Below are 26300 nucleotides of genomic sequence, written 5' to 3' on the forward strand. Positions count from 1 at the left end.
TCCAGACTGGTCCATCATCTTCATCCACAGCGAAGGCAGCGTGGAGCGGAGATGCAGATCGGTGTTTCCAGATGAGGCAATCCTCGGAGGCAGCGGTTGTCCTTGGCGGCAGTTCCCGGCGGCGGCGGCGTGGAAGTTCCTCTTCATGGGATCGTCCGATGCGCACTGAAAATTAAATGCAAGGTACCCCATATTTACCTCGGGTACCTTGCATTCCTATTGGCTGACATTTTCACATCAGCCAATAGGATAAGAGCAAGTGAAATCTTATTGGTTGGTGAACAGCCAATAGGATTTTACTTGCTCTCATCCTATTGGCTGGTGTACAGCCAATAGGATGAGAGCAATTGAAATCCTATTGGCTGTTCACCAACCAATAAGATTTCCCTTGCTCTCATCCTATTGGCTAATGTGAACAGCCAATAGGATTTGAGTAACTCTCATCCTATTGGTTGATTTGAATTTGAAAAATCAAATCAGCCAATAGGAATTCAAGGGTCGCCATCTTTAATCGCGTACCTTGAATTCACTATCCAGTGTACGGCAGCGATCGTACAAAGAGGATCCTCCACGCTCCATGACTCCACGGTCGCCGGTCTTCAGTTCCAGGGTAGCCAGTCTTCAGTTCCAGGATCGCCGGGCTTCAGTTCCAGGATCGCAGGTCTTCCGTTCCAGGGTCGCCGGTCTTAAGCTCCACCCTCCGTTCCGCGCCGAATGTTACTGGAAGAAGAAAGAAGAGGTTCCGTTTGGAAGAAGACTTCACCGCATGGGACAGGACCTTCTCCGCCGGACTTTGGCAACCGTGAGTACCAACCTGGGGATTGAATTTAGGTTTTTTTTAAGGGTTTTTTGGGGGTTTGTTTTATTTAGATTAGGGATGGGCAGTAAAAGAGCTAAATGCCCTTTTAAGGGCAATGCCCAAACAAATGCCCTTTTCAGGGCAATGGGTAGTTTAGTTTTTTTAGTGCTAGGTTCTTTTATTTTAAGGGGTTTGGTGGGTGGGGGGTTTTACTGTTAGGGGGGACTTCGTGTATTTTTAATGTAAAAGAGCTGTTTATCTTGGGGCGATGCCCTGCAAAAAGCCCTTTTAAGGGCTACTGGTAGTTTATTCTTAGAGTAGGGGGTGTTTTTATTTTGGGGGGGGGTTATTTTTATAGGGATTAAGTTTAATTTTGTAAACTTTGGTAATTTTTTTTTTCTTCTTTTTTATTTTTTGTAATCTTAGCTTTTTTTATTTTTTGTAACTTTAGTAATTTTTAGTTTAGTTAATTTGTTTTAATTTAGGGGGTGTTAGTTTAGGGGGTGTTAGGTTAGGGGGCTTAGTAATTTAATTAGTTATTTGTGTTGTTGGTTTTGGCGGTTTAATAGGTTAATTAGGTTTATTGCAATGTGGGGTTTTTGCGGTTTAGGGGTTAATAGGATAAAAATGTTTATTGCGATGTGGGGGTTTTGTGGTTTAGGGGTTAATAGGGTAATTAGGTTTATTGCGATATGGTGTTTTGCGGTTTAGGGGTTAATATGATAATTAGGTTTATTGCGATGTGGGTGGCTGACGGTTAAGGGATTAATGGGTTAATTACTTAATTTTTTTGCGATTTGGGGGTTTGCGGTGTATGTGTTAATACTTTGTGTGGGAGGTTAGTTTTTATTTTGTTATACTTCAAGCAGGCTTTTTTTTTTTTAATACTTGATGCGGGCAGTTAGGTTTTGCTTTTTGTAATGCTCCGGAAGCTGCATCCCGGTAGATTCCGAAAATGGCAGGGTGGTAAAAGAATCCACAGTCGGTGGATTCTTTCACCACCCTGCCATTTTCTGAATTCACCTGGATGCAGCTTTGCTGCATCCTGTTGAATTATTTTGTCCTCGCGCTGCCAACATTCCATTGAGGATGCGTGCGCAATTGCCGACGGCGACAGACATTACAAACGCAATTATAGTATAGATAGGAGGCCATGTATAGAGTTTTTATATGGAGAGATAAGAGAGTTTTAAAGGGACTGTAAAATGTTCTCTGCTTTAATGTTTTCTCAGTTATCCATTTTACCTGCTAAAGTGTATTACATTATTTACTAATAGTTCCTTTACCTTTATTTGGACATTTGAAATAACCAACATAGCTCGTGGTATCCCCACCTGTACTATAAAATATGAATACTGCTTTGTTCTCTATAGAAATTTTATGTAAACAAGAGGTAACAGCTGAAATCGGCATCCCAAAGGGGGATGGGAGAGATAGGTACTAACATGTTTGATTTCAAATTGTTCTCTATTGAAGTTAAAGAAATAAGATAAGGAGGATTTTGCATAGAAAGAGAAAGCTAAGATACTTAGGTGTGCTTTCCCTGCAAGCTCAGCCCATTTAAATGGATTGTAGTTTCAATTTACAAAAACATATACTTTATCTACAAAAACAAACCTGAAGGAACTATTTTCCCATACATTTGATACTCTGCAGGTAGTATAATAACTCACTAGAGACACCTTAAGGGGAAAACATTTTACAGTACAGTGTCCCTTTAAGCATAATTGTATGCAGAAACAAGATGGGGTTTTTAAAGCATTAAAAGGCAGCAGTCGGTTTGTTTCATAAAAGATTTTTCAAAGTTGTGTTTCTGCTTTACCTGCAAAGTTGTGTGGCAACTCTCTACTCATTTCTGTGCACAGATCCACGCAAGACACGGTCTGCAACTCCTTTTCAATGACTTTTACCAAATCACCAGTAGATAAACAGCACTCAGATCCATGGATATCATATACAGAGCCTAGGAGTAAAGTGTTTATGGTTAAGTTCAACATAGCTTTATTTAACACAATTTTATCATCATTGGCCTAGATCCCAAACGTTTAGAGTTCGTGTTTGCGATTGGCTGGTGGCTGGCACATGATACAGAAGGAAGGAAAATTAAACCAAATTAAATTTGACAGAAAAAAAATCTTCTACTCATTTTTTTTCTAAGTTTTTTTTATAACTTATGATATATTTAGCTTTTTTTTTAATTGAGATATAAATTCAAACAAAGCAAACATGTTGTAGAACTCTTGTCACATAATCTGATAGTTGCATAAACAAACAATATTGCAAGGTGCTTTAATGGTCAAATGAATTACATAAAGACAAACACTATAGAATTAGCGGTGTACCTACACAGTTCTGCAAATGAAAAAAATAACATACCTCAAGCCCCCCAAGAAGGGAAGAGTGTATATCCAAGAACGATCACCTCGATATAAAACAAACATTTTCTTTCATGATTCACATAGAACATACAATTTTAAATAACTTTCCAATTTACTTCTGTTATCAAATTTTCTTTGTTTTCTTGTTATTCTTTGTGGAAAAGCAGGAAGGTAAAGTCAGGAGGCTACTCATGTCTGCAGGACTATATGGCAGCAGTTTTGCAACGTCATACATTAGGAAGAGTACTAGATGACAGCACTATTTCCTGTCATAGCAACAAGGGTGATGAACCTAATAGGGGGCGCTAACACATATAGAAAATACCACACAACAATGTATATCAGCAAAATATATCAACAAAACCGTAATTCATTTAAAGTTAATAAACAATCACCAATAGATATCAAAGTCCTTAATGGGGGTGATGAATTAGGTATAGTCCAGTATATCAATCCAATAGATTTATAGGCAGCACTCAATCTTCACCATCCAAAGGTCAGCAAATCTAGGAACAAAGCACAAGGAGAGAGGCGCCGTATGTGTGAATCTGTGACGACCAACAACATAAATAGAACAAGTGCAGGGTACTCACAATGTGGAGCGGCACTCAAATATGCCTATGGGTGCGGGCTGGTATTCACAGCAAACCAGCTAGCTGTACAAGGCACTAGCAGGATATCCCAAGATGTAGAGTCTGCAGGTACTTCAACGTGATGTTGGAAATCTGTCCGGTAGTATGGGGATCTGGAGCTAGGTACAAAAGAACAGAAAGGCGCACAGACTGTGTGAATCTGTAATCACCCAATTGTTTGTTCAAGACAAGTACTAGGTACTCACATTCTGTAGCGGCACTCCAATGTGCCAATAGAGACAGGCTGGTTTTCACAGCAAACCAGCTAGCTGTACAGGGCAAATGGCAGGACACTCCACAGCAGTAGAATCGACAGGTAGCTCAGATAATAATAATCAGCAATGAGGATATATGATTAAAAACTAATTTAATAAAAGTAAAAACAATTATAAAATACATATATCACTCATGCAGTAAGAGTGTATAGCATGCAACGCGTTTCTCGATGTAAACCGTTTCATCAGGCATGTATTATGTTCTAAACAGCACCCTTAAATAGAGCTAAGCTACCTGTCTCCACCCACACCCAAAAAACCAATACACCAATCACGATGGCCCTTTGTCTAATTGCTAATGAGTTAAAACACCTGGGAACTTCTCATAGTGGATTCTGTTGAAACACGATAATTAAATCAATAATAATAATATGGACACACACATCAATGGGCTGCATATATACCTGTGACAGCACATACTTATTCATAATTCATTTGAAGCACTCGATACAAAACCCTGATCAATAAACTCATTTCTATACGTAATAGAGAATCCTACCTTTCTGTTATGCTCATCAAAGGGAACGACAATGAACTGATATATTCACATAATTACAGCCGAACAATTGTGCTTTATGCTAGATGATTTGCCGCTAAGACTTTAGAATCATATGTATTAAAATCGCCAAAACACAAAGCTGAAAGTAAGTTTAAATCACTAACTGTGTAGCGTCCAACACATGCCGAAAATGATGGTTTCTAATTGGTAGAATTGTTTGTTACAAAGAGACCAATCGGCATCGTCATGTATACACACCCCTAATGACGTATTCATCCTAGTTCGTTTGCCTACAATGGTCACGCTGTGGAGAGACAAGTCTTATTCATGAAAGGATACTTCAGTCACGTGGGTTATTTACGTATGTAGTCTCTCATTTTTATTGCTCCTATCAGACACTGCCGCTGCTAGTAGCGGTTCTGACGTATCTATGTGTGTTGGCAAATCGCTTAACTGATTGGCGCATTTGAGGTTGTATTATTCCTCTCATTGACCACCATTGTAGGCAAACGAACTAGGATGAATACGTCATTAGGGGTGTGTATACATGACGATGCCGATTGGTCTCTTTGTAACAAACAATTCTACCAATTAGAAACCATCATTTTCGGCATGTGTTGGACGCTACACAGTTAGAGATTTAAACTTACTTTCAGCTTTGTGTTTTGGCGATTTTAATACATATGGGGGTCGATCCGATAAAAATCGTCGCCCGCAAAAGCTGGTGACGCCAATATTTGCGCGGGTTTGGTATCCTATATACGGCGTAACCTAGAAGTTACGCGCGTATATTTCTGCCATCGCCCGTAGTTTTTTGGGCCATAGGCAGGTATACCAAACCCGCGCAGTTTGGTATCCAATATACAGCGTAAGGACTTACTCCATTTTCACCTCGCCACAAAAAGCAGCCGTAAGAAGCCTTACGCTGACTATTGGAGCCCCGTAACTCTCTAAACTAGCTGCTAAATAAACACCTAACGCATGCGCAATGTCTATCTACCTGTCAACCGCGATCCCCCGCCGCAATCCCTAATAAAATATTTAACCCCGAAACCACCGCCATCTACATAAACTAACCCCCTACTGTGAGCCCCTAAAACCGCCACCATCTACCTTATCTATCCCCTAATCCGACCCATTACACCGCCGCTACCTATATAAAAATTATTTACCCCTAATCGAATCCCCCTATACCGCCGCCAGCTATATTAATATTATTAACCCCTAATCTAATCCCCCTAAAATAATTATCTCTATTACCAGCCCTTAAAAGGGCTTTTTGCGGGGCATGCCCCAAAGTAACAGCTCTTTTGCTAGCCCTTAAAAGGGCTTTTGGCGGGGCTTTGTCACAAAGTAAACTGCTCTTTTGCCTACAATCTACATCCCCCTACACCGCGGCCACCTATAATAAATGTATTAACCCCTAATCTAATCCCCCTACACCGCCGCCAGCTATATTAACTATATTAACCCTAAAGTTATTATATTATATATATTATAATAACTATATTAACTATATTAACCCTAATATAATTAGGGTTAATATAGCTGGCGGCGGTGTAGGGGGATTAGATTAGGGGTTAATACATTTATTATAGGTTGCCGCGGTGTAGGGGGATGTAGATTGTAGGCAAAAGAGCAGTTTACTTTGTGATAAAGCCCCGCCAAAAGCAAAAGAGCTGAATTCTTTGGGGCATGCCCCGCAAAAAGCCCTTTTAAGGGCTGGCAAAAGAGCTGTTACTTTGGGTCAATGCCACGCAAAAAGCCCTTTTCAGGGCTATTTGTAGGGTTAGACTTAGGTTTAGTGGTAGGGATAGTTTAGTATTTTAGGGGTTAAATAATTTAATATAGATGGCGGTGGGGTAGGGGGATTAGATTAGGGGTTAAATAATTTAAAATAGATAGTGGCGGGGTAGGGGCTCACTTTACGGGGTAGGTAAGAAAGATGGCGGCGGTGTTAGGGGCTCACTTTAGGGGGTTATAGATTTAATATAGCTGGCAGTGGTTTAGGGGTTAATAACTTTATTAGGTAGCGGCGGGCTCCGGGAGCGGCAGTTTAGGGGTTAATACATATTTTATTGTTAGGATAGTGAGGGGGGATAGCGGATAGAGGGTTAGACATGTCGGGCTATGTTAGGGAGGCGTGTTAGACAGTGCGGGTGATTTAGACTTTAGTCAGGTTTTGTAGGCGCCGGCAGTATTTAACGTGCCGTAAGTCACTGGCGACGCCAGAAATTTGTACTTGCGCAGATTTCTGGACATCGCTGGTTTATCCGACTTACGGCACGTTAGCATCTGACGGCGCCGTATATGGGATAGCTCGAGTTGCAAGCTGAAACTGCGGGCGACGCGGGTTCCCTCGCTTGCGCTGCAAACTACGATCTATATCGGATCGCGCCCATGATTCTAAAGTCTTAGCGGCAAATCATCTAGCATAAAGCACAATTGTTCGGCTGTAATTATGTGAATATATCAGTTCATTGTCGTTCCCTTTGATGAGCATAACAGAAAGGTAGGATTCTCTATTACGTATAGAAATGAGTTTATTGATCAGGGTTTTGTATCGAGTGCTTCAAATGAATTATGAATAAGTATGTGCTGTCACAGGTATATATGCAGCCCATTGATGTGTGTGTCCATATTATTATTATTATTGATTTAATTATCGTGTTTCAAAAGAATCCACTATGAGAAGTTCCCAGGTGTTTTAACTCATTAGCAATTAGACAAAGGGCCATCGTGATTGGTGTATTGGTTTTTTGGATGTGGGTGGAGACAGGTAGCTTAGCTCTATTTAAGGGTGCTGTTTAGAACATAATACATGCCTGATGAAACTGTTTACACCGAGAAACGCGTTGCATTCTATACACTCTTACTGCATGAGTGATATATGTATTTTATAATTGTTTTTACTTTTATTAAATTCGTTTTTAATCATATATCCTCATTGCTGATTATTATTATCTGAGCTACCTGTCGATTCTACTGCTGTGGAGTGTCCTGCCATTTGCCCTGTACAGCTAGCTGGTTTGCTGTGAAAACCAGCCTGTCTCTATTGGCACATTGGAGTGCCGCTACAGAATGTGAGTACCTAGTACTTGTCTTGAACAAACAATTGGGTGATTACAGATTCACACAGTCTGTGCGCCTTTCTGTTCTTTTGTACCTAGCTCCAGATCCCCATACTACCGGACAGATTTCCAACATCACGTTGAAGTACCTGCAGACTCTACATCTTGGGATATCCTGCTAGTGCCTTGTACAGCTAGCTGGTTTGCTGTGAATACCAGCCCGCACCCATAGGCACATTTGAGTGCCGCTCCACATTGTGAGTACCCTGCACTTGTTCTATTTATGTTGTTGGTCGTCACAGATTCACACATACGGCGCCTCTCTCCTTGTGCTTTGTTTCTATTTCCTGTCATGTAGTGCTCAAAATATGTGCACGCTACCTTTCTAGATATCTCTTCAACAAAGAATACATAAGAACAAAACAAATGTAATAATAGAAGTAAATTGGAAACTATTTTTGAATTGTATGCTCTGTCTGAATCCTGAAAGAAAATTTTTGGGGTTCATGTACCTTTAAAAATGCCATTCAAACTATGTTATTGTGGTGATACATGCATGTTCAAAGCACCCCCAAAACTAACATATTATGACTTTTTCCAAATCTATAGCAAGTGGAAATGGGGAAAACCTATGTACGATTACATAAATAAGTAGCAAGGGAAAATAAATATCAGGGCAAACTATTATAGTGAATGTAGACTTCAGCCCCAATATTCATATTAGATTACATGCACACTTTATTTTAATCAATATATAGGGAAGCATTCCTACCAAAGTGTCCAACGCTTAAACAGGGTTAAACTATAGCCTTTGCACCGTTTTACTACTCAATATAGTTAGAGGAACATAAAACCCAAAAATGTTCTTTCATGATTCAGATAAAACATACAATTTGAAAAAACTTTCCAATTTACTTCTATTATCAAATTGTCTTTGTTTCTTGTTATCCTTTGTGTCTGCTGTACTATAGGACAGAAGTTTTTTAAACAATGTTATACATTAGAAGGAGCACTAGATGGCAGCACTATTTCCTGTCATGTAGTGCTCCAGACATGTGCAAGCTACCTATCTAGATATCTCTTCAACAAACAATAACATGAGAATTAAACAAATTTGATTATAGAAGTAAATTTGAAAACATTTTAAAATTGTATTCTCTATCTGAATCATAACAAGTAAAATAATAACAAGGGACTCCAGTAACACCCTTCTGTGAAACAGGTCTACTGCTTACCCCATTCCCATACAGGGAAATAAATGCCAGCCAGTTCTGATAAATCAAGTCTCTTCAGAAATAAAAGGCTGCACATACCTTAATGCTGCTTGTAGCATGAAACCGGTCTCCACACTGAAGATGTCTCATGTGTTACCTTCAGAAGTCTTGTGGGAACCAGCGTGGATCTTAGTTACAACTGCTAAGATCATCAACCTCAGGGCAGAAATCTTCTTCCATAACCCCCTGAGGAAAATAGTACTCACCGGTACCATTTAAAATAAAAAACTTCTTGATTGAAGAAAATAAAACTAACACCTCACTTTACCTCTTCCTAGTATAACATAGGCAAAGAGAATGACTGGGGGTGGAGGGGAAGGGAAGGGCTATATATACAGCTCTGCTGTGGTGCTCTTTGCCACTTCCTGTTAGCAGGAGGTTAATATCCCACAAGTAAGGATGAAATCCGTGGACTCGTCATATCTTTGTAAAAGAAATACAATCTAGCTACGCAAGTTGTGCAGTACTACACAACGTGCGTAGGGAGATTGTAATTTAACTCCTCCCCCATCGGTTTTCACTGATGTCCAGCCAGGCACTGTATGGAGTTACAGCCCGACGGGGGTGACACCATCAGAGGAGATTAATTCCTGTTTGATGGTGTCAAGGACCACCAACATCTTCTCATGGACCACCAATGGTCCACAAACCACTGGTTGGCGACCGCTGTTATAGATGATACATGTATTACAAGTATACAATCCTTTATCGCCATCTAGTGGAATTTTTACTAACTTTATATATTAGCTCAAATTTATATACAGAACAGTGGGAGAAGTGAAGGTCACCACATCTAAAATCTCTACACAATTTATATCCATTTTACCCAGCATAACTTAACTGCACTAAAAGTGTAAAACAAAATAGAAAAATATAACAATTAGCATTTTATTTTGTTTACAAGAATACAGACACATCTCCCTGTTTAACTCCCTAAGGTACATGGTGCCTAGATGGTGAATCCAATATGTTTCCTTTTGTTTTAATATTTTTTCTCTATCACCTCCTCCCCTTAATATATCTGCATGGTCAATTATTTGTCTCAACTCAACTGACTCACATTAGAACCACATTTTATCACATAGGTAGAAACAGGAGCTTGATCATCTATGCATCTTATTTTGGATTTAAGTTGGTTGATTCGCTCACATGCTTTTCTTGTAGATTCCCCTATATTTATAATGGAACATGGGCATTTTAAAATATATATAGCATAGGCGGTATTGCATGTAAAATAACCATTAATATGAAAATAATTGCCTGTTCTCTGGTGTAAAAAATTGTTCCCTTTAAATGATCAAGTTAGAGTTAGAAATCCTCAAACAGAGGTAGCAACCTACTTGCGAGAGATATAACTCAAGCCTTTTTTTTTCTTTCTGAGCCTATATCAGTCCTTACAAGTAAATCACGTAATTACCCTCCTGAATGTCATTATAGGTTTCTGTAGAAAAGTTTCAATGCCTTTATGACATTCTTCTAAAATGTTCCAATGTTTCTGTATGATTTTAGTAACTCCCTGACCGTGGGTATTAAATTGTGAAGTTAACACCTATCTTCTATCTGTCTTAGGTTTATTCCTTTAAACATTAGGTTAATTCCTCAATCTGTTTATCTCCTTTTGGATACGTTTCTCAGGGTATCCCCTCTCTAAAAATCTCTGCCTCATTCAATTCATTCTCTGGGGTAATTTATGAGGATCACTAACTATTTTATTTACCCTAAGGAGTTGGCTCCTAGGAAGTGATTCCTTTAATCCTGGAGGATGAAAACTCTCAAAAGCTAAATTTATGTTTCTATCTGTTGTTTTTCTAAATAGATGTTAAGTTTACCATCCTCTTTATAGACTCTAGTGTCCAAAAAATGTTCACTGCTAGATAAATTATATGCCATTAACCGCTTCATTTAGGGACTGCACAAAACTCTAGGGTCTAAATGTAACCCCATCATATGCCAAACACGTAATCTATAAAGTGCCACCAGGTGGCTCCATATTGCTTGAATAAATCACTCTCATAGACGAATGTCTCCTCATTGTAATTCATAAACGGTTGGCATATGATGGTGCAACATTGCACCCCATCGCTGTACCCTTAAAGTGAATGTAAATTTTTCGATATTAAATTTAACCTACTTGTTCACAATATTATATATAGTCAAACCGCAATAATATTTTTTTTAAATAAATAATGTTTATATATTTTTTTCAATTCAAACTTATTTACGTTCTAAGCAGTGAGCTCCTCCCAACCGTCTTATTCCTGTATTTCCCCTGCATCATTTCAATCTTTACCACCCACTCTATGACGTTGGTTTGAAGCTCGTTCACGATGAGGGGTTATATTTGCGCATGCGTTTAAAATATGGATGACAATAAGCGCATGCGTACAGCAATCAATACGCTCTAAACCTCGGCACCTATAATAACTGATTAGATATTCGTATTGCGCATGCGCGAATCGCGGACGAGCATTTACTATGCAACGTCATCGAGTAGTTCACGCATGCGCAGTTACGTAGCGAACAACCGGCCTGACGCCCCAGGGGTGAAAAAAAGATTACGAAAGTAAAGTGTCAATCAAAAAACAAATGTGGGACCAAAATGGCAGGCGGAGGAATCGCCGATAAGAATAGCAAGTAAAACAATATATATTTACTTTTCAAATGAGATTTTAAAATTATGATGAATGAAACTAATGTTTATTTTGGCAATTAAACACTTTGATGAAGAGCAAGTAGGTTGACTTTACATGCACTTTAACCATCACAAACCATGAGTTCTGGAATAAAAAAATAATTCCAGTGTAACACCAATCTTAGACGTTCCTCTAGAAATTCAGTTTTCACCTGTAGCTACAATACTTACCTTAATGTGCTCTATAGAGCATGGCAAGCACTTTAAGGTATTAAGCGCTTAAAAAAATATATAAAGGAAACAAATGGATACTGACGATTTTCGTCAGTATTTTTTTAGTTTTTTAAATTTTTGTTGGTACATTCATTTGGATTTTCGTGACAAATGTGTATTTGTGTAAAAACAAATGCATATCTCTACCAGACCCCTTCCTGAGCAGGCTGAGAATAGACCCTGCAGACACTGCTGCTGGATCGTGTGTGCATAAGCTCCTATAGGTTTCACAAGCTGCAGATGTTGAGACTGAGTTCTCTGTCCAGAGTTATTTTTGTCCTGCTTGAGTGCAGACTCCCTCCTTTTGTAGCTGATTATATGGCTGGCAAATACACAGCTCTGCTCCATAGAAAACTGGTGTTTTATTTGTGCATTTTATCACAGCTATGTCAATTCAAGAGTAGGAAAATGTGCTCTGAAAGCAGGCACGTGTGTGTGGTGATGAAATAAGCTGTGGACTGGAAACCTATAAGCCAAAAAAGGCAACAAATACAAAGAAAAGGGAACTCATTTATGTTTTAAAAGCTTCTTATTTAAAGGGACAGTCCCCATCTTTGCACAGAAAACATGATTATATTAATGCGCTTTTTTTCATTTGCGATTACCTTGTATCTAAGCATCTTCTGACAGCCCCCTGATCACATGACTTTGTATTTATTATCTATTGACTTACATTTTAGCCAATTAGTGCTGTGTTGTTAGAACTCACGGGCGTGAACGCAATCGGCCAGATTATGAGTTTTGCGTTATGAGCTGCTCGCTACTAACTTGCAAGTTATTTCCACCGCTCACCTTAAATAGCGTTGCTATTACAGGATTGCAAAAACCCGGCCTTAGCAGGCAATATGGCAGCGTTGAGCTGCTGTTACGTGCTTGTGCACGATTTCCCCATAGACATCAATGGGGAGAGCCGGCTAAAAAAAGCCTAACACCTGCAATAAAGGAGCGTATAGCTCCGTAATGCAGCCCCATTGATTCCTAGGGGGAAAGAAAATGTATGTTTACACCTAACACCCTAACATAAACCCCGAGTCTAAACACCCCAAATCTGCTGCCCCTGATATCGCCGACACCTACATAGACTTATTAACCCATAATCTGACGCCCCCAATGTCGCCGCCACCCACCTACACTTATTAACCCTTAATCTGCCACCCCCGACATTGCCGACACCTACTTTACACTTATTAACCCCTAATCTGCAGCCCCCAACATCGCTGCCGCCACTATACTAAAGTTATTAACCCCTAAACCTCTGGCCTCCCAGATCACTAACACTAAATAAATATATTAACCCCTAAACCTAACACCCCTAACTTTAATATAATTAATCTAAATAAAACTTACTATTATTACCTAACTAATACCTATTTAAAACGAAATACTTACCTGTAAAATAAACCCTAAGCTAGCTACATTATAACTAATAGCTACATTGTAGCTATCTTAGGTTTTATTTTTATTTCACAGCTAAGTTTGTATTTATTTTAAATAAGTAGAATAGTTAGTGAATAGTTATTAACTATTTACTAACTACCTATTTAAAATAAATACAAATTTACCTGTAAAATAAAACCTAACCTGCCTTACAGTAAAACCTAACATTACACTAAAATTAAATAAATTACATTAATTAAATACAATAACTAAATTACAAAAAATAAAAAACACTAAATTACACAAAATAAAAAAGAAATACTCAAATATTTAAACTAATTACACCTAATCTAATAGCCCTATCAGAATAAAAAAGCTCCCCCAAAATGAAAAAAAACCCTAGCCTAAACTAAACTGCCAATAGCCCTTAAAAGGGCCTTTTGCGGGGCATTGCCCCAAAGAAATCAGCTCTTTTACCTGTAAAAAAAAAATACAAACAACCCCCCAACATTAAAACCCACCACCCACACAACCAACCCCCCCCCAAATAAAAGCCTATCTAAAAAAACCTAACCTCCCCATTGCCCTGAAAAGCGCATTTGGATGGGCATTGCCCTTAAAAGGGCATTTAGCTCTTTTCCTTGCCCAAACCCCTAATCTAAAAATATAGAATTCTATCAACCAATCGGAATTAAAGGTGAAAAAATCCTATTGGCTGATGTAATCAGCCAATAAGATTGAGCTTCAATCCTATTGGCTGATCCAATCAGCCAATAGGATTGAGCTTGCATTCTTTTGGCTGATTGGAACAGCCAATAAAATGCAAGCTCAATCTAAAGACCGCTGCTCCATAACCCTGTCCGCCTGCTCTGATGAGGCAGACAGACATCGCCGGAATTCAACCCGATTGAGTACGATCGGGTTGATTGATTCACCCTGCTGGCGGCTGATTGGCCGCGAGTCTGCAGGGGGCGGCGTTGCACCAACAGCTCACAAGAGCTGCTGGTGCAATGCTGAATACGGAGAGCGTATTTCTCTCCGCATTCAGCGATGTCTGTCGGACCTGATCCGCACTGTCGGATTAGGTCCGACAGACATTTGATAAATTGACCTCATTGGCTGTACCGCTCACTTTTTGGCCTCCCAGGCAAAACTCGTAATACCGGCGCTATGGACATCTTATTGAAAAAGGACTTTTTGAAAGGTGCGGTAGCTACGTTGCGTTACGGCCCAAAAAGTGTGCGGTACACCTATTCTGACAAGACTCTTAATAGCAGCGGTAGTGAAAAAGCAGCACTATGAGGCTTTTTCACTTATAACGCAAAACTCGTAATCTAGCCGATAGTTATTTATATGGCCCACATGAACTAACAGTCCCTTGTTGTGAAAAGCTAATAAAAAAGCATGTGATAAGAGGCTGTCTGTAGTCGCTTAGAAACAGGCAGAAATTTAGAGGTTTAAATGTGAAAAAGTATATTAATATAACAATGTTGGTTGTGCAAAGCTGGGGAATGGGTAGTAAAGGCGTTATCTATCTTTTTAAACAATTACAATTTTTGTGTTGACTCTCCCTTTAACCACAGTCTGAAAGCTGCTGTTTGTGCTTTCTCTGTTACACACTCTGGATTTCCCCTCATAGGATCCTGAATTTAAATTACTACACTATTAATACATCCTTACTCTCTGCTGTGTATTTCTGTTTTGCAGATATTTTGTTTCGTGGCAAATACTGATATCTAACCATTAAATGCATATCTTTCATATTTAGGATACTAGAAATTATTTGAAAAAATATGTGTATCTAGTGATATAAAAGCATTTAAAAATAAAACACTGTGGAAATTCTTACATTTTTTTCCTGATGTTTCATTCGCATTCTGGTGCTGGGGTGCCTTAAAATAAGTTTCCGAAACATTTTTATAAGTACAATTGATTTTGAGCTGCATTAATGTGCACTATAAATTCCATATTAATGCTATGCTGTTCATAATAGAGAGTAAAATACTTTTTAGTTAAATCTACAAATGAATAATGCACCTTGTATTTAATGTGCAAGTCTCATTATGGCCAGTGACAAATGACACCACTAATACCACTCATTTTCTTATTCTAACTCCAGCTCAGTTTTTAAAAGATGATCTGCTCTGTATGCAAAATATTTTCATACAAAAACATTGACTTTGGGCAACATGTAAAAGAAGCTTGCTTTGAAAGGTGTGGGTAAAAGCAGGATCCTGACGGATCTTGGTGAATCCTACTGGATCCATGTCTAATTTTGCCAGATACACACAAATATGTGTTTTACACACAAATACATACAGACACTTCAGGATCCAATAATATTTTACACAAAAACACCTGGGTCCTTCCAGAACCAAATCTTTTTTATAGAAAAACAGTTGGATCTTGACAGATTCATATTGAATTAAAACAGATACACATCACTTTAAGGGGTCCATTTATTAATGTGCGGACGGACATGATCCGATATAACGGATCATGTCCGCCGCACATCGATAAATCAACCTGATCGTATTCGATCGAGCGGATTGCTGTCCGCCGCCTCAGAGGTGGTGGACGAGTTAAGGAGCAGTGGTCTTAGGATCGCTGCATCTTAACTTCCGCTTCAGCCATAACTGAAGCGGAGTGGGTCGGAAGCAGCATCCGCTGCTTCATAAATAGACCCCTAAGTGTTTTCCACATAAAAAAAACTTCTGGATCCAACAACATTTTGCACAAAACCATCTTGGTCCTTCTGGAACCAACTCTTTTTTAGAAAAACAGCCGGATTCATGTCTAATTTGAACAGATCCATGTCTAATTTAGACTGATACACACACATTTAAGTGTTTTTCTCACCAACTTCTGGATCCAACAATATTTTACACAAAACCATCTGGGTCATTCCAGAACCAACTCTTTTTTAGAAAAACAGCCGGATTCATGTCTAATTTGAACAGATACACACAAAGTTTAGTGTTTTCCACACAAACACATCCAGACATTTTGGATCCTTCCAGAACCAACTATTTTTTACATTAAAACAGCCAGATCCTGCTGGATCCATGTCTAATTTAGACAGATACACACAAATTTGAATGTTTTCCACACAGACACTTTCAGACACTTCTGGATCCAAAAATATTTTACACAAAACCATCTAAGTTATTCTAGACCCAATTGTTTTTTTTTAGAGAAATACAGCTCGATCTTGCAGGATCCATGTCTAATTTAGCCAGATACACATACATTTAGGTGTTTTCCACACAAACACATCCAGACACTTCTGGATTCAACAATATTTTACATAAAACTTTCTGGGTCATTCCAGAACCAACTCTTTTTTTTATAGAAAAACAGTCGGATCCATGTCTAATTCAAAAATATACACACAAAGTTAAGTGTTTTCCACATAATCACATCCAAACATTTCTGAATAAAAAACTATTTTACACAATAAAAATCTGGATCCTTCGGGAGGCGGAGCCTGGCCGTGCCGGAACATGGCCGCACTGAGATAGAGCTCCGGTCTGGATAACTCATTTCCCTCATACTGCCACCGGCCACCGACACTGCAGACGGCCACAACTCACACCTAAAGACACCCTGCGTTCGCGGAAACCCGAGGGGAGCCATGCCGTGACCGCAGGTCTGTAATTAGCACTTGTAAAGACACGCTCATATACCCACGGGGACCGGCGCCATCTTGCCTAATAATACCATCAGCTCTCCCGGTCTCTGCATGGGTGTATGGAGTGACAGAGGTGGAAATACATTTAGCCCGGGGCGCACTGTCAAACAGCCCTGTAGGCTACAAATAGTCAATCTGGCCGACACTGCCGCACATATCCCAATCGGGTACACGTCATTAAACATGCTGAGATCTGAGCTACACTTTCACGTGGCGTAAGCCCGTTACTTTAGATATGCGGCTGGACGAATTATAGAGGAACTTGCCGACACCACAACAGGGGCACAACAGTAATGTAAATAAGACACAAGTGACCGAAAAACCAGGCACGCTACCCACATGTAAAGCTTAAATACAAGGAAGGAAAATAAACAGTCTCATATCCTCATTTCTCTGGTGTTCCGGTCTGCTGGTGTTTATTAAAACTGGCGAAGGGGAACAGTGTACTCCCAAGAGTGATAAAGGAAGTTTTATTCTTCGACCGCAATGGCAACAAGAAAGGGCCCAAAAATGGATAAAGCTAATAAACAAGCAACGCTGCCTGTGTCTGTGAGCAACTTTTTCTGCACCAATGACACGACTAATACGGAGCAAAGAGACACAGGGAGCAGCACACAGTCTCATACAGACAACATTCAACAACAAGTGGTTCCAGTGGAGCTAATGAATCAACTAAAATCTGATATTGCCAATCTCCCTTCAAAAACAGACTTTGATTCCTTAAAGAACTTAATCAAATCGGAGCTTTCAACTATAAGAAAAGAGGTTTCTGAGATTGGGCTTAGACTGGAGGATATAGAGGGGACACAGGAGACACTGAATACCCTGACTGATTCAATTATAACACAAGCTAACATACATGAAGCTAAAATGTCCGCACTACAGGACAGACTAGATGATATGGACAATAGAAACCGTAGAAATAATCTAAGGATCCGCGGTATACCAGAGAAAATCACTAATACCGAGTTGGAAACTTATGTCCAAGATCTATTTCGCCATCTGAAGAAAGATCAGCAAGCTCCAAATGTGGAATTAGATAGGGTCCACAGGGCCCTCAGACCTCCCCCACCAGACAAAGCCCCTCCGAGAGACGTGATACTGAGGTTCCTACGATACAAAGATAAAGAGGAGGTATGGTCTGCTGCCCGCCAACTAAGAGACATATTATACATGGATCACAACCTACAAATCTATTTGGACCTGAGCCCCAACACGCTGCAGAGGAGAAGGGACATTGCTTTTATAACTAGAGCGCTCAGGGACAAAAAGATTAAATATCGTTGGGGGTACCCCTTTAGCTTGGTTGTATCATTCGACGGCAAGTCCTTTACCTATAAAGAACCACACGACCTAGGGACTCTCTCCAAGGGACTAAACATAACCTTCAACACTCCCCCGGACTTTGATACCCAGGGGAGCATTGATCTTGAGGAGCAATCGGATCAGAGCTCACTTCAGGGAAGAAATCGATGGCAGCTAGTGAGCTATGGCAAACGAAAAAAGGACAGAAATGACCCTATCAACAAAAATGCCATGAGTTCTACCATCCAAGAGACATGAAGCGGAACATTGATGGGTGAGATTGTGTTCAATTTTCAAAAAAAAAAAAAAAAAAAAAATTATTTTCTTTCTTTTAAAAAAAAAATGTATATGCAATTTACCTCTGTGGGGATGGGAAGAGTTAAACGTTATGCCTAAACATGCTGGTTATGTGAAATGTTGTGTGGCCTGTTGGGTGGTTGGGAAGTACATTCACATGAGAGGGAGATGTTGTTGTTTAGCATTCCTCCTTCTTTACCTTTTTTCTTGCACTGAATTATTACTTTGTTCAAACAGTTCACTGTTTAATGGTTGTTTTTACAAAATTATTATATGTTCTTGTTAGTTTTTTAGATTTTTATAGACTGACGTACAAAAATTACAAATTCCAGACTAACTGGGGGCGCATGACAACTTGGGGGGCTTACCATACACACATTAACCTGACAGGAACTCCGGGTGACTATGGGTGCTCTCAACACAATATAATAAATGGTATCAATAAATAAGCAGAAGGGAATCACCTTCATTTCCATTAACGCTAAGGGCCTCAATAGTCCATCTAAGAGACAGGTAGCTATGAGAGATTTTAAAGAAAGGAAGGGTGACGTGGTCTTTATACAAGAAACGCACTTCTTAAAGAATAGAGAACCCCAGACGTTTAAATACAAATTCGGAGATTCTTATTACGCTTCCAACAACACAAAAAAGTGTGGGGTTGGCATACTGTTTAGGAAGGGTATAGCATTCCAAGCCCACAAGTGCATAAAGGATACCTCAGGGAGATACCTAATTCTAGTGGGCAAGTTGTTTCATAAACAAGTAACATTGGTCAGCGCTTACGCCCCAAACACATCACAAGACACATTTTTTAAAACCCTATCTAACGCCATACTAGACGCAGCGAGGGGCACCTTGATAGTATGTGGAGACCTCAATTGTACATTGGACCCCACAATGGATAACTCCTCAGGGACATCCTCTACTGCACACGCAATCATTAATAAGCTAAAAAAAAACCTTAGAGATCTAGCCCTACACGACACATGGAGAATACTTAACAGAACAGTGAAGGATTACACATTCTATTCTCACCCCCATGTTAGATATTCCAGGATAGATTACATCCTCACGGATGTTACTAGTCTAGCTATGGTTGAGAACTGTAGGATACTCCCCACATCATGGACTGACCACTCAATGGTCCGCTGCAGAATGCATTGGGATACCAGGGAGGGTACTAGCTACCTATGGAAGTTGGACGACAGACTCCTTGACGACCCTACATACACAGTAAAAATAGAAAAAGCTCTGGAGGAGTTCTTCCAGTTTAATTCCAATTCAGATATTGACATTAAACACCGATGGGGAGCCCATAAAGCGGTCCTTAGGGGGGAACTTATGAGTATAAAAGCACACCAAATTAAACAGCAAAGAACATATTTTGAGTCGGTTTTGAATAAGATTGAGGAACTGGAGAAAGCTCATAAACAAGACCCAAATGATACACAAACACTAGACAGCTTGCTGGATTATAGAGGAAAGCTTAATATGATTATCGACAAAGAGTGTAAGGTATCCGCTCTTAAATTAAAACAAATGTCTTACGAGGGTAACAACAAATGTAGCAGGCTTTTCGCAAGGAAGCTGAAACGCAAAACTAATAAATCCTTTATAATGAAAATAAAAGACCATAGGGGGGGGGAGAGCACCTCATCTGCACATATTGCTGAAGCTTTTCGCGCTTATTATGAGAAATTATATAACCTGCAGGAACCCTCCCCGGATAACGCCCACACATTTATAGATCAACTAATGCTACCAAATATAGGGGAAGAGGAAAGATCCCGCCTTAACGAACCTTTCACACTAAAGGAAATAAAGTGCATAATTAAAGATCTCCCTAATGAGAAAGCACCTGGCCCTGATGGCTTTACAACCTACTACTATAAAAAATTTACTGATATATTATCCCCCCAATTATTAGAATTATTTCAATCCATTTCGGAAAAGAACCCTTTTCTAGAGGAATCCCTAACTGCAAATATAGTGGTGCTCCCCAAACCGGGTAGGAATACAGATAGAGTGGAAAATTTTAGACCTATATCCTTATTAAATAATGATATAAAAATATATGCTAAATTGCTGGCCAACAGACTGAACCCTGTCATTCCCCAGATAATTGATATGGACCAAGTAGGCTTTGTTATTGGCAGAGAGGCAAGGGACAATACGGTAAGAGCCATTGACCTTATAGATTACGCGACATCACAAAATATCCCACTAGTATTGATTTCCACGGACGCGGAGAAAGCCTTTGACCGCGTCCGGTGGAAATTTTTGCGGTCAATATTAGAAAAATTTGGAATTGGGTCCCCCTTTATATCGAAAATTATGGCATTATATTCTTCCCCATCAGCTAGGGTCCAGGTGAATGGGGTATTGTCTCAGCCCTTCCAAATAAGCAACGGTACGAGACAGGGGTGCCCCCTGTCCCCCCTGCTGTTTGCGTGTGCGGTTGAAGCTCTGGCGGTTAAAATTAGGAATGATGTAGACATAGAGGGAGTCAGAATTAAAGAAAGAAACTATAAAATCATGTTGTACGCTGACGACATATTATTTACCCTCACCAATCCACTCACTTCACTACCACATGTGCTACAACACCTGAGGGATTTTCAGCTCGCCTCCAATTTTCTAATTAATAAATCAAAATCAGAAATACTTAATATTTCCCTCGATCAGGCCCACCTTACTCAACTAAAAAACACCTGTCCTTTCCGATGGCAGGAAAAATCACTAAAATATTTGGGGATTCAGCTTACAAAAAACACACAAGACTTATTCAACACTAACTACATCCCTTTACAAAGACGCTTAATAGCAGATCTATCCTCCTGGAGATCCTTACAAACTTCCTGGATGGGGAGAATTAACATATTTAAAATGAATGTCCTGCCCCGCATATTATATGTCTTGCAAGCCCTACCTATCCCACTCCCAACTAATTTTCTTTCATCCCTGCAGTCAAAAATCCTAGAATTTGTTTGGGACAAAAAAACGGCCAGAATAAACAAAAATATTATGTGTACACCATTATTGAGTGGCGGGCTGGGAGTCCCCGACTTAGTGAAATACAGATACGCAACCTTTCTACAACGAATACTAGACTGGCACTATAACTTTCAAAATAAGGCCTGGGTACAGCTGGAGCATGAAATATCAGACTTTAACCATTTGGGATCCCAATGTTGGGCTGGCTTGGGCGGTACAGGTGGGGACCATCAGCTTCACACATTGACCTCTGAGACCTTTAAAATTTGGAGTAATATCCTATTAAGATTCCCACATGTGTCTTCTAGATACTCCCCATTGACCCCTCTTAGTGAAAACAAAGACTTTACCCCTGGGTCTCGCTGCTCCCGCTACAGAACTAGTATGACAAGCAGAACACTGCAGGTACGCCAACTAGGCAATGAACAGGCATTTTACACAAGGGATAAGCTAGTAGAGGAGGGCCTTCAGATGTTTAGGGACTGGCTCTTTCATCAGCAATGTATCTCCTTTATCTCTAAACACAGCGATAGGAGAAACCTAATTAGACCCCTAACTCAATTCGAAAACATGTGCACATCGTCAAAACCAATAGGCCATTCCCTTTCCATATTATACAAAATTTTGCAGACACAACCTTGGGGTCACAACCCATATTACTTGGAGAGATGGAATGACGAACTAGGTCTTGATATTAACCAAGGCGAGGCTAAGAGAGTCTTCCACAATATAGCTAAGTCATCAGTGTCAGCCAAATTAACAGAATTAAATCTCAAAATACTCCACAGGTGGTATATGACACCTGTCAGGATTCAAAAGCTATTTCATACACGAACCAACACTTGCTGGCGCTGTGAAATGGAGAGGGGTACAATGTCACACATATGGTGGTCTTGTAACAAAATATCACCAATATGGGAAAGTATAGCCACCGAAGCTTCCAAGATACTAGAAAAAACGATTCCACCAGACCCTAAAATATGGTTACTCTTGTGTATACCTAAAAACTTCACGACAGCACAAAGAAAAATGTTGTGTATTTTAAGTAACAGCATGAAAAACCTAATAGCCCAGAAATGGAAATCGAGAAACACCCCAGACTTAACACAATGGATACATAAGAGTAATGACATCTTAAAAATGGAAGAATATCACTACATGCGAATAAAATGCATGGAGATATATGCTCAGCTGAAGGAGATGTGGGAGGGTTACATAAAACACAGATTCAAGGGTTGACACTGAGACATGGCATTGGTACCACAGAGGTAGTATAACCTGAAAGGAGAGGCTAAGGTGCAGACAAAGAAGAGGTTAGTTACAAAGAGTCTCACGGGTCACCAATAGTTATTAAACTATATGGGCTCTCTGAGGGGTAGTGCGCGCTCACACTACATAATCAACTCGTCAGGATTACATTCTAGATTTCTCTTTTTTCCTTTTTTTTTTTTTTTTTTCCTTCTTTTATGTTCTCAGTCTGATTTATTGTTTTACATAGAAATTTATTAAAAGGAATCCAAAACTTTTTCCTCTTGTTAAATGAGTCATTACAATGTAAAATTTTCACATGTACAATCTCAACATTTATGCCTGTATTGACCATTGTATGTATACGTATACTCTGTTTTGTTTTGGATACCCAATAAAAGAAATTTATAAAAAAATAAAAAAAATCTGGATCCTTCCAGAACCAACTCTTTTTTTTAGATTAATACAAATGGATACTGGTGGATCAATGTCTAATTTAGACAGATACACAGAAATCTAAGTGTTTTCCACATAAACATATCCAGATACTGCAAGATCCATTGCTATCTTTACACACAAACTTCTGGACCCTTCCAAAACCTATGGGGGGGGGGGGGTTAACATGAAAATAGCTGGATCCCTGTGGATAAATGTCTAGCTAAGACAGACACACACAAACCAAATCTTTTTCACAAAAACTAATGTAGACAATGCTGGATCCAATACTGTTTTACATAAATTCATCTGGATCATGCCAGAACCCCCCCCCCCCCCACACACACACACACACACACCCAGAACATTTTATGTAAAAATAGCTTTGGATCCAGTAGTGTCTGGATGTGTTTGTGTGGAGTTGCCTGTATTTATATAAATTAAACATGAATCCTGCAGGATCGAGTTGGTTCTGGTAGGATCCAGATGTTTTGCGTACAATAGTGTTGGATCTAGCATTGTCTGTGTGTTTGTGTGGAAAACACTTTGATTTGTGTGTGTCTGTCTAAAGTAAATATGGATCTGGCAGGATGTGACTGTTGTTCTGTAAAAAGAGTCGGTTCTGGTAGGATCCAGATGTTTTTATCAGACCTGCAGAGACATCTGACCTATCACTCCAATTGCCTGGCCAGTAGTAGTCAAAGATCCCTTTGGGTTAAAACTGCTCAAGCCCCTATCTCGGAGGCATCAACCTCTAAAGTTAACTGTAGGTCAGGATCAGGATGTCGGAGCACAGGAGCTGAACAGAAGGCCTTTTTCAGACAATAGAAGGCTTTTATGGCTTCGAGAGGCCAATGTTTATAGTTTTTGCTCTGTTTTGTCAATTCAGTGAGAGGAGTTACTGTTTGAGAAAAGTTCTTTATAAAGTTGCGGTAATAATTGGAGAATCCCAAGAACCTCTGTAATTCTTTTAAAGATGTAGGTTGAGGCCATTCTAGAACTGCTGTGAGTTTAGCAGGATCCATGGCAAAACCCTCCTTCGAGATGACATAACCAAGGAATTGGATCTGAACTTGATCAAACTCACATTTTTTTAGCTTGGCTACCAAATAATTGTCTCTTAGACGTAGAAGCACCTGTATCACATGTCTATGATGCTCCTCTAAAGTGGAAGAGAAAACAAGGATGTCATCCAGATAGAAGATGACAGTGCGGTTGAGGATGTCACGGAAGACATAGTTGACAAATACTTGGAAGACTGCAGGGGCATTACACAGCCCAAAGGGCATTACAAGTTATTCGTAATGCCCAGATCTTGTGTTGAAGGCGGTCTTCCATTCGTGGCCTGGAAAGATACGTATCAGATTGTATGCCCCACGTAAGTCCAACTTGGTGAAAAAGCGAGCATCCTGGAGTGAGTCATACAGTTCAGTGATCAATGGAATGGGATAGAAATTCTTGATTGTTATGTTGTTCAAGGCCCTGTAGTCGATGCAGGGTCTGAGCCCACCATCCTTCTTACTGATGAAAAAGAAGCTTGCCCCAGCAGGAGAGGAGGAAGGGCAAATGAAACCTTTAGCTAGGTTCTCTTGGATGTACTCCTCCATGGATTTGGTTTCAGCCTTGGAGAGTGGATACCTCCTCCCTTTAGGAAGTGGGGCTCAGGGAAAGAGGTCAATCTTGCAGTCATAAGGACTGTGGGTTGGCAGCACGTCGGATGCATTTATCTCAAACACATCTGCAAAGTCTGCATATACCAAAGTAAGGTTTGAAGGAGTCTGGATGCTGGCTATGGGAATTCAGAGCAGAGGAGTGACTTTAGCAAGGCAGGAGTGGAAACAGGAGGTACCCCAGGAGGTCAGTTGTCCTTCAGTCCAGTCGAACTGTGGATTGTGTAACCGAAGCCAAGGAAGACCAAGGCTGACAGGCTGTGCTGGGCAATGAATGACCTCAAACTGCAGCTGTTCGGTATGAAGGATACCCACGGTCAGGGTCAGGGGTGCTGACTCAAAATAGATCAAGCCTGAACCAAGGGGGGTGCCATCAGGAGTAGTTATTTTGAGACAATGTCTTTTCTGCAGAAGAGGCAAGCCAGCTTGAATCATAAAACGGTGATCCAGGAAGTTTCCAGCTGCCCCTGAATCAATGAAGGCTTGAGTGTGGACAGTATTCTGAAGGAAGGTAAGGGTAACAGGTACCAGGATCCGAGAGGAGTGAGGGGATTTAGTAGAAATCATGCCTAAAAAGGTACCCCTGTGTTATCTCCTAAGCATTGGCTTTTCCCACCCGAATGTCACAGTCCTATAGTTGGTGGGTGTTAGATCCACAATAAAAGCATAGTCTCAGTCTCCTTCTTCTTTGTCTTTCAGACTCTGAAGGTTTGAAGGAGGAGAGATCCATGGGTTCCTCCACTGAGGTAACTAGAGCTGCTGAAGGGGTAGAGGATGCTGCTGGAACCGGATTAACAGTGGGACGGGAAGAGAGGACCCTCCTTGTTCTGTCTCTCTCTGCTTTGAGAGATATAAAGCGCTATATAGTCATCCAAAGAAGAAGGAATATCATGATAGGTGAGTTCATGTTTGATGCGTTCATGCAGACCCCTCCTAAAGGCTGCCTTGAGAGCAATGCCATCCTAAGTGGTTTCAAGTGCCAAGGTGCGAAACTCGATGGCAAACTGTGCCACAGTTCTATTGCCCTGGCAAAGATCCAGGAGAGAATATTCTGCAGCAGAGGTACGGCCAGAAGTCCCAAACAAAGAAGATAAAGCAGAAATGAAATCATCAGCATCATGCAGGAGTGGAGCATTCTGTTCTAAAAGAGGAGAAACCCAGGCTAGGGCCTTGTCTTTCAGTAAGGAAATGATAAAGGTGACCCTTGATTGGTGAGACTGAAAGGATCGTTGTGGAAGTGCAGCCTGCATTAGTTAAGAAAACCTCTGCAATCCGTAGTACCTTCATACTTGGCAGGCAAAAGTATCCAGGGTATACTTACAGAAGCAGAGGAAGAAGTCACAGTACTAGGAGTAGGGACTGGCGGTGAAACAACAGGAGCGGTATTCATCGATGTAACTAGAAATAGTGGCAACGGTGTTAGTTTAAGCAAATATCAACCCCTTCATAA

The 26300-nt window shown here is 40.1% G+C and overlaps 1 protein-coding gene across 1 annotated transcript in view; it reads right to left on the reverse strand.

Annotated features, from left to right (window-relative positions):
* THEMIS2 (thymocyte selection associated family member 2) overlaps window positions 1–26300 on the reverse strand; it is a 258646-nt gene that overhangs the window by 165235 nt on the left and 67111 nt on the right. The window contains exon 2 of the mRNA XM_053705374.1: window positions 2622–2762. Coding sequence (XP_053561349.1) covers window positions 2622–2762 — 141 coding nt within the window. The remainder of the gene's footprint in view (window positions 1–2621; window positions 2763–26300) is intronic.

Source organism: Bombina bombina, chromosome 3, assembly GCF_027579735.1.
Source record: "Bombina bombina isolate aBomBom1 chromosome 3, aBomBom1.pri, whole genome shotgun sequence".
Taxonomy (NCBI): domain Eukaryota; kingdom Metazoa; phylum Chordata; class Amphibia; order Anura; family Bombinatoridae; genus Bombina; species Bombina bombina.